Source organism: Vanacampus margaritifer, chromosome 8 (genome assembly GCF_051991255.1).
Source record: "Vanacampus margaritifer isolate UIUO_Vmar chromosome 8, RoL_Vmar_1.0, whole genome shotgun sequence".
NCBI classification, from domain to species: Eukaryota; Metazoa; Chordata; class Actinopteri; order Syngnathiformes; family Syngnathidae; genus Vanacampus; species Vanacampus margaritifer.
The window spans coordinates 7900270-7910335 of record NC_135439.1 but is presented as its reverse complement, the minus strand read 5'-3'; the positions used below and the strand labels follow the sequence as shown (position 1 = coordinate 7910335).

The following is a 10066-nucleotide window of genomic DNA, read 5'->3' as shown; positions in this document are numbered from 1 at the left end:
TATACAAAAAAAAAATATGTGTACAATAGGGTGGGCCAAAAATAGGATCACACTATATTGAAATTGTTTAAGTATATTTTTGTTTCCTTTCTGAAGTACTTCCTTTTTTCCTTCATAACCTCCTTCCTCCGTTCCCTCCGTTTTTGCTTCCTTCCTCTCTTCCTTCCTTCACTTAAAGCTAACTTTCTGCGTAACTTTCCCTCCTTCCTTCAATTTCTTAAGTTCTACCTGCTTTTTGCCTTCTCTACTTAGCTTCTTCCTCCCACCTTTCTTTCCTCCCTTCCTTCACTCAAACCAACCTTTTTTTTATTGTGTCCTTCCTTTGCTACTTGCCTTCCTTTCCATCTACCTTCTTTTCCACCTCAGGCCTGCTTTTTTTCTTTCTTCTTTTGTTCCACCCTTGCTTCCTCTCAGACCCGCTTGTTATTTTTGCGTAAAACTTTTCTGTTTTTTGTTTGTTTGTTTGTTCTTGACTCAAATCATTTGCCTGTTAAAATAAGAATGTTAATATGAAATACAGTAAATACTTTTGGCCTACTCTGTATTATGTCAAAATAATATCATGCTTTTTGTGTTCTGTTCGTGAGAGTTGTATAAATAACCTTCAGTGTTATGCAATTACGACTTTAAACTAAGAGAAGTTAATCCAAAATGTTTCCTTATAATATGTGTTATGCAGCCCAACTAGTTTAAACATGGTAATCTGACTAATATTGCGTTTATGGAATATGAATTAAGAAGTTGCTCAGGGCTCAGATCTATGGCTCTAATAATGAACAATCAAGGCTCAGCTTCAGATAGCAGGTGCAAGATGCAGTTTTATTCTAGAAATTATGGTAAATTGGTAAAATGGTACCTTGCAACGTTGTTCCTGTAACATTACAACTTAATTTGCATATTCTATATGAACAAAAAAAATAAGAATATAACATGACTGTTGCACATTGTATGTAAAATTAGGTTTTTGGCCAAACCTTATTTTCTGAACTAAGCTGAATTGGTTTATTCTGTATTTTTGGTGAAAAATAATTTGCATTCATAATTTGCGCATGTTAGCCTATTGGTCACAATAATAAACCACAATGAGATACATGAGTCTAGATAACTTTATTTCTGTACTTATCACATTGCACAGACACTCAAGGCAGTAAAAATGTGTAATCTCAAAGTCCCAGGTCGCTCACAGTGGGAGGAAACAGAGTGACAGCCAAGCACACTTTATCAGCGTCAGTACAGTCCATCACTCACTTAGAGTTAAGTCAAGTTAAAATTCTGTTCCAATAAGTCTAGCTAAGTATAGCTGAATTATGCAAACGCGTATTAGAGCCACACTTAAATAAAACAAAATTAAAAATTTACTATAAAATAAAGTTGTGAAAGTTGTACCATTAATAACAAAGTAAACATTTTTCACCCAAAATTGTAATACTACGAGAAAAAACAAATGTGCTAAGATGAGGACCGTTGAGGCTCATTAAGTTACTGCAGAGGAAGTCGTAATATTGTGGGAATAAAGTCGTAATTTGTGTCACGCTTCTATTGGCTTTAATTGGCAATCCGAAGTATTTCATTATTTTCTATCACCTCTTGAATATATTGAGACAGTTGCATATTACTCACAAACTTTATTTTTCTAATTTTGCAACTGAAGTCTCACAACTTCACGTTATTTTCGTAACATTAACGCTCAAATATCAACACTTTCAGACTCTATTGTTATATGACTTCATTCTCACAACTTTATTGCATTATTTTCATGACTTTGTATTCGTAACATTCCGACTTTTATCGAGTAACATTTAGCCTTATCATCATCACAACTTTATTGTCACAATTTTATGACATTATTCTTGTAACTTTATGACTTTATTCTCAGGATTTTATAACTTTACAGTATTTTCTCAACTTAACTTTATTCTTGTAACATTCTGACTTTTGCCGAGTAACATTTGCACTTCATTCATGTAACATTGCAACTTTATCCTAAAAATGTTACAACTTTGATTCTCTTACCATTCCGACTTTCATCTACCAACATTTTGACTTTCTTCTCGTAGCAATACAACTTTTTTTTTCTCATAACATTGCAATTTTATTTATGAAGAAAATGTATAAAATCACAATGTTAGGGTTCGGTGACGGTCATTGTGACTTTTTCTCAACTTTTGCATAATGTCAGTGTAAACACTTTGCAGGAACTAATCACAAAGCAAATGAAATACAGATTTATTAATTAATACAGAGGCAGTGAAGCCTTTATACAAGTACGAGTACCCCTGGGGGTACGTGAAGGTACTCCAGGGGGTACATGAGATTTTAAAATATATTTTTTAAAGTATATGTTAATATTTAAAAAAAAAAAAGTTCATAACATGCATTTTATATTCAGTAGGCAAATGAATTTCAGTGTCCTAAAAACCCAGCATTTCCCCCATACCAGAATGGTTTGACCCAACTTGTCATATGCCACCTAGAATCACCTCATTCACCTGTCAATCACTTTAAAACTTGTTTTTTGCGCTGGTTCGAGGGTACTTGGCTGAAAACATATTTCACAGGGGGTACATCACTGAAAAAAAGGTTGAAAACCACTGGTCTATACTACGTATTGTGCAGGGCAAAAGGGACATCAATCCATCCATTTTCTATTGCGCTTGTGCTCATTAGCAATAGCAACAACCTTTCAAAATTACATTCACACCAATTCACAATTTAGAGACTTAAACGAACGTAACATGCATGTTTTTTGCATGTGGGAGGAAGTCAAAGTACTCGGAAAAAAACACAAAAGCACAGGGAGACAAACTCCTGAAACCCCGAGCTGAGATTCGAACCCACAACCTTGTTGTGCTAACCCCAATTGCTACTCTATTGACAAAACATATTCTATTTCAATAAATCACACCTGCAATCCATCTTCAAAATCAGTACAGGTAAAGTACAATTGTTTAAATATTCCCAAACTCCTTCTCCTCGGGTCAAGGTATGTCCTCATCCTCCGTTTCTCTACTCGTTTCTATCCCTGTTTCCTTCGTAACTTCAATCCGAGATTGAATCCTTGTGGCTGTAGATATCACAGGCGGCTCTTCCTCGTCATCATCCTCCAGTTCGGACTCCATGTCGGCCGTGGCCTCTTGGTACTGCTGGTACTCGGACACCAGGTCGTTGAGGTTGCCCTCGGCCTCTGTGAACTCCATCTCGTCCATGCCCTCGCCCGTGTACCAGTGGAGAAAGGCCTTGCGCCTGAACATCAGCGCGAACTGATCGCCCACTCGGCGGAATATTTCCTGAATGGCCGTGTTGTTGCCAATGAACGTGGAGGCCATTTTGAGGCCTCGAGGCGGGACGTCGCACACGGCAACCTTGACGTTGTGTGGGATCCAGTCCACAAAATTATTGCTGTTCTTCTGCTGGATGGCCAGCATTTGCTCATCCACCTGCTTGGTGGACATCCTGCCGCGGAAGACGCCGGCGACTGTGAGGTAGCGGCCCCGTCTGGGGTCGCAGGCCGTCATCATGTTACGGGCGTCGAACATCTGTTGGGTGAGCTCGGGTACGGTAAGGGCGCGGTACTGCTGACTGCCGCGCGCGATGAGCGGGGCGAAACCGGGCATGAAGAAGTGGAGGCGGGGGAAAGGCACCATGTTGACCGCCAGCTTCCTCAGGTCGGCGTTGAGCTGCCCGGGGAATCTCAGGGAAGTGGTGACCCCGCTCATGGTCATGGACACCAAGTGGTTGAGGTCGCCGTACGTGGGGGTGGTGAGTTTGAGTGTACGGAAGCAGATGTCGTACAGCGCCTCGTTGTCGATGCAGAAGGTCTCGTCCGTGCTCTCCAGGAGCTGGTGCACCGACAGGGTGGCGTTGTAGGGCTCCACCACCGTGTCGGAGACCTTCGGCGAGGGCATGACGCTGAAGCTGGTCATGATACGGTCGGGGTACTCCTCTCGGATCTTGTTGATCATGAGGGTCCCCATGCCGGAACCCGTTCCCCCGCCTAGGGAGTGAACCATCTGGAAGCCCTGCAGGCAGTCGCAGCTCTCGCTCTCATTCCTCACCCGGTCCATCACCTGTTCTATTAGCTCCGCCCCCTCGGTGTAGTGGCCCTTTGCCCAGTTATTGCCAGCACCTGAGTTACCTGGATTGACAAAGTAAAGGCAAATGTTGGACACAAACAAAACAAATGTGTTAGCCATATTTTATGCCTGAGTATTGTATTATCTATCTACATGTTGTGCTTTACAGCTTTACTGCAACTATTGATGCTAACTGTTAGCATTAGCCTGTCAATGCCATTTTCTATTATATGCTAACATTAAGCTAACAGCATTAGATACACAATATGTAATTCTCTTTGTTTTATGTTTAATTTGGCAGTAAACATCAACTGGAAGTGGAATTAAAAAGCTTGAAGCATCTTATTGATGAATCGTTCACCATTTGCCAAATTGCTATCTTTTGGGAATTCAGTTTGAGTTCATAAAGTAAACGCTTGCTTCTACAACGGCAACTATCGACGCTAACCGTTAGCGATAGCCTGTCAACGGCATTTTCTATCATATGCTAACACTAAACTAACACAACATTAGATAAACCATGTGTAATTCTCTTTGTTTTGAGTTCAGTTTGACAGTAAACGTCAACTGGAAGTGGAATTAACTTCTTGAAGTATTTTTAATGAATTGGTCACCGTTTCCCAGCTGCTTCTTGGGAATTCTGTTTAATTGAGATCATAAAGTATATGCGTATATGTGTTGCTTCTACAACTGCAACTATCAATACTAACTGTTAACATTAGCCTTTCAATGGCATTTTCTATTATTATGCTAGCATTAAGCTAACACAATATTGCTATACAATGTGTAATTCTCTTTGTTTTATGTTCAATTTGACAGTAAACGTCAACTGGAAGTGGAATTAACTTCTTGAAGTATTTTTAATGAATTGGTCACCGTTTCCCAGCTGCTTCTTGGGAATTCTGTTTAATTGAGATCATAAAGTATATGCGTATATGTGTTGCTTCTACAACTGCAACTATCAATACTAACTGTTAAATTAGCCTTTTAATGGCATTTTCTATTATATGCTAGCATTAAGCTAACACAATATTGCTATACAATGTGTAATTCTCTTTGTTTTATGTTCAATTTGACAGTAAACGTCAAAGGGGAACTAACCCGATTTTGATACCTGGTATCGGTACTCGCATCCTTACTCAATGCACCACTGTATCCATAATATCTTGGATACACAGCTCACCATGAACGAAGTTGTCCGGCCTAAAGAGAGCACCGATGCGACTCCCTCTGATGGCGTCCATGGTTCCAGGTTCCAGGTCAACCAGCAGAGACCGAGGCACATATTTACCACCTGGACATGGAATAGAGATGCATTTGTCATCAGTAAATCCATTGTGGACTCTCTTGATGAGGCCTTACCGTGTGCTTCATTGAAGTAGACGTTGACTCTGTCAAGTTGGACTCTGTTGTCACCCTCATAGATGCCTGTCTTGTTGATTCCGTGTTCCTCGCTGATCACTTCCCAAAACTGAGAGGAAAAATGCATCATCGAAGACCATTATAGTGATTCCATCAGCTTGACCTTATGAGTGAGTGCCTTACATTTCGTTTGCATTTTAAACATGCCCTTGTAATGTGTCCATGTGATACGGTTCTAATTTACAGCACATTAAGACAACCTAATGAGGCAAGCACACTTGACTGACATATCATCTGTGTCGTTTATTATCTCGTTCTTCCTCTTTCTTGTTTGGCGTTGGCCACGATAAAACAGAATGACCCACCCTCACCAGTCTCACCCTTATCTCCTCACAGAATGCCCGGCAGAAAACACCCACGTCACTCACTGTTATTGGCACTGTGATGTCACTTTGACATCTTTGACACTTTGAGTGTGTGACTTTGAGTCAGTGTCACATAATATTGCAGACTGTTGGAAACCCAGAATGGCCAAAACTCCCAATGTAACGGGCATTACATTTATTTTACCGTACGTTCCATCTACAACAGACAGTATTGCATAGTTCTTTTTTTTCCTTTTTTTTCAAAATATTATTTTGGTCTCATTCAAGCTAAGTTAAAATTGACAATGGCATTACTTTTTGAATTAAAATAAATTCTGGAATATATATATATTCAGATTATTTTCATTTGCATAATATGAGAAAATATGCATTCAATATTTTTTTTAATTTAAATCCAAATTCAAAATGAAACATGTTACCCCAAAAAAGTAAAATGACACCAAACATCTGTAAGAAAAAATGTGAATTATGTAATCATCACTATCATATCGCTATTAAGTTGGGCATAGTACTCAACTCAATACAGAATACAGTGCTGTAAATAGAGTTAAAATTATTTATACAATAACAAAAACAGGAAAAAACAATAAATGAATGACATAAAAACAGTAAACAACCTAAAACACTGAAAAAACGTGGAGTCTCATGCTAAGTCTAAAGTCATAGAATAAAAATTTCTTTAGCGGAATATTATTCTTGAGTTGACTGTCTGACAATAACATTAATTGTAAAACAAAAAAACTAATAAATGACAAAAATATAACATATTTAGTGCACATATAATGTCATTTAAAACAAATAGTTCAGGTGTTTTTGGTTAAAACTCATTAATTCATTTTAAGGTTGTTTTAAACTGAAGGTTTTTTTAATGCAAAAAATGCAAGTTATATACACTGTAATTGTTATTAAATAAGACATAGTAGCAATGATATTACAACAATAAACTCATAATAATATCATTGACCAGATGTGGTCAGAGATTCTCTGCTCGCTCTCATATCATTTCGACCATTCAGTTTAATTACCTTTGAGCCGATTTGGTTGCCACATTGTCCAATTTGCAGATGTACAATTTCACGCATGATGACGCAGGCATCAACTGCAGTTGGTTAAGCGGGTGGTTGCATCTGATAAGCCGGAGGGCTCCAGCTGGTTATATGTACTCACTAGTGATGTCATCACTGATGTTAAGGGAGGGAGGGAGACGAATGACAGGGGTGGGGTGGGGGGGGGGACACCCCACTCGCTGCTTCTACAGTATTTCAGAAGTAGACAATGTGAATTTCTGATATACTGTAGACTAAAGTGTTACATGTCTAGCAGACATTTTTAATGGTTGAGGCAGCAGTTTTACTTTATTTTATTTTCATTATACAACTTACAATTACACTTTTATGACAGTTTGGAATGGTAAAATATTATTTAAAACATGGCCTATACAGTTAGAATGTAGACCACTTATTCATTCATTTTCTGAATCGCTTAGCCTCACTAGGGTCGCGGGTCAGTGAAGCGAAGACCATTTTACCTTATATATATTGTCATCTTAATAATATAATAAGGCATTTTTTTTAACTCCACAAATTTAAATATTAAAGTTGTCCAATATATGACAAATCTTTGTGTGTGTGTGGTGTGGTCAAGTTGTGAAACAGAACAATAGCCAGTTAGAAAGTGATACAAAACTTGGTACTCAATATGTGTTCTTCAGCTTTTTAGATAACATTTTGCTACCTCAGTCTTGCCTCACAACTCCCTCACCTGTCTACAGGGGGCGCTCATTCGCCAGCTCAGCTGCACTGACCTTTATTTGTTTTGCCACGAGCTCCTTCTCTTAACTCCTGATGCATTTTTTGTGTGTGTCTGTGTGCTGGTGTGACTATCTTTGTGTGGGAAAACTCACGTGTGATGCGAACATTCTGCATGCACCCAAGTGAAAGCTATCTCATAAATCTTAGGCTACTTCGGGAAAAGTTCAATAAGAGGGTGAATCATAGAGCATGAAATGACCACAGGGAAGCTGTTAAGTACATGATTTGAAAGAAAGAAAGAAAGAAAGAAAGAAAGAAAGAAAGAAAGAAAGAAAGAAAGAAAGAAAGAAAGAAAGAATTGAAGATTGTTTTAATTCTTGCAATACATAGGAAACACCAATAGGTGGCAGTATTGCCTCGCAAACACCTTCGTGTTCTGTCCTCATTTATGTCTGTCATGCTCAAATGCTATTATTTAGTTACAGTGGTTATACAGTATTGTCTTTATAAATATACGGCAGTTAAGAATGTTATTATGTGACTTAAAGGAGACGTAGTATTTCAATTTTTCATAATTTCAAACAGTTCCCAGCTTAGCCTACTTAAACAAACAAACAATAAAACATTGAGGAACAAATCTCGCAGCACTCTAAATCCAGGCTGCAAATTAATGCTGCTTTCGTAAAGCCACCACTAATTTGATTTAACCATCTCCATGGAGTCAACGCCCATACATATGCAATTGCATTTTCACTTGTGGAAGCAGCACTTCATTTGTAATCCACTGAATCCCCCCCCCCCCCCTGTCATCAATGTCCATTTGTGCAGTGGTGTAAACTCAAACAGCATGTTGACAATTTAGCTGAATATTAAAGTCTGTGCTGCTTAAGTATGTGCTGCCAGAAACTAATGCGATAGTAACATTGTTACCTAACGGTGATCTAAAATAACACTGCAGCTCTTCTTACATTTTTGCTTTGACAAGAGTGTGCTTCTGTATAGTCCGGTAGTCGAGCCTCTTCGAAATGACAGGTCTCGGGAGCCTGTAACTCAGCAATGATGTCACAAATTGGTTTCCTCACCGACACATTTTCAGAAGAAAAAGAAGAAAAAAAAACTGATCAGATTTACTTCGTTGCTCGTTTTGTTGAACTATACAAATCATAACAAAAAATTGTCCTCTTTAAATCATTACCATTAATAAAGGTTTTGCAACAGTGACAGTCAGATTGTGTTCAACTCTCAATGTTGTTTTATTGTATGAAAAATAATCGATCATATTAGCCATAAACACATGCTCAATTTCTATTCTTTCTCGATCACCTTTCGACCAAAAATCCTCAAAACGAATCGAGTTCTTGGTTTGACAGAGCGGGAATTCATTTTTACAGCGATCCAACCACATGGGTTTCCCCCCTTTGATTTCATAAAACTGAAAGGAAGTTAGAGGTGCATGACTTGTATTTTAGAAAAGTGGGTCAGGTTGTGATTTTAGTCAAACTGCATGTGTGATATAGCCATCCATTTGAGCTCTTTTTCTGGCACCTAAGCACTCAGAGTACGTACATGTAAATAGGATGCAGTTCATGAGTGAATGTTGTAAGCTTTTGGTCAGAAACAATTTTGTTTTGTTTCTTGTAAAAACCAACACATTTTACTGCCTACTACTAAATAATGCAAAAATGTATGAACAGACTTTTTTTCTGGGGAAATATGAAGTTTGGTAGGTGTTTAATATAATGTGTAACCAACACAATATTCTGTGGGTCTTGAACGATCAGTCAATATAACTGGCAATGTGGGAAACTCGACTTAAAAACAGCTGGCAGTGAATGAGTTAAGTTTATTTTTTATATAAGTGGCCGGTTATTGATTGATACATTGTGTATGGCCAGGTTGACAAGAGGAGGACTTCAAAAGAGGGCTCGCCTCCCCTTGTGGACCTCCAGCTCAATGACACTCAGGGCAATCATGTGATTCAAACCCTGCTTCAATCCAGATGTGTCAAGTCAAAGTAAGACAAAAACTGGAAACAGTGCAAGCGTCACTTCAAAACAAAAGCACTTGTCATGAATCAAGCACAGCGGGGACTTTGGATACTTAATTTATTCTTAAAGTGGAAGTACAGATACAGATTGCGTAAAAAAAAAAAATTCTGGTAAAAACTAAAACTGATTCAACTCTTGTATTAAGAAAAATATAAAAATTATTGGACACAGTTTTACTGCAAGCTAAATTCTGAGAGATGAATCAGGACTTGAACTAACATGTCCAGAATGAATGGCACCAAACAACATAAAAATTCTACTTATCTTAAGATAATAACTAAAAAAATTGGGGTTCGAGAAATGCCCCTACCAGTGAGGAAACGTGGATGGATAGATGGATGGATGTTTCTGATTATAAATCGTGGATTCATTTAGAGTTCAGGCAATTTATTGATTAACAATCAATTAAATAATCGTAGGGCACATATTGACAAACAACTGGCAAG

The 10066-nt window shown here is 38.2% G+C and overlaps 1 protein-coding gene across 1 annotated transcript; it reads right to left on the bottom strand.

Annotated features, from left to right (window-relative positions):
* Nucleotides 1–1088: 1088 nt before the first annotated feature.
* Nucleotides 1089–6940, bottom strand: LOC144056840 (tubulin beta-6 chain-like). The gene is made up of 4 exons (XM_077573927.1): nt 6847–6940; nt 5436–5544; nt 5257–5367; nt 1089–4135 (listed from the first exon to the last, which is right to left on the bottom strand). The coding sequence occupies exons 1-4, from the start codon at nt 6901–6903 to the stop codon at nt 2979–2981; spliced, it is 1434 nt and encodes a 477-aa protein (XP_077430053.1). The 5' UTR covers nt 6904–6940; the 3' UTR covers nt 1089–2978.
* Between the last annotated feature and the right edge of the window lie 3126 nt (nt 6941–10066).

Excerpts from the sequence above, each read along its gene's own strand:
- LOC144056840 (XM_077573927.1), bottom strand. The coding sequence starts at position 6,903 with ATGCGTGAAATTGTACATCTGCAAATTGGACAATGTGGCAACCAAATC. Across the intron at positions 5,368-5,435 it reads CTACTTCAATGAAGCACACG|GTGGTAAATATGTGCCTCGG; the intron begins GTAAGGCCTCAT and ends TTCCATGTCCAG. Across the intron at positions 4,136-5,256 it reads GCCGGACAACTTCGTTCATG|GTAACTCAGGTGCTGGCAAT; the intron begins GTGAGCTGTGTA and ends TTGTCAATCCAG.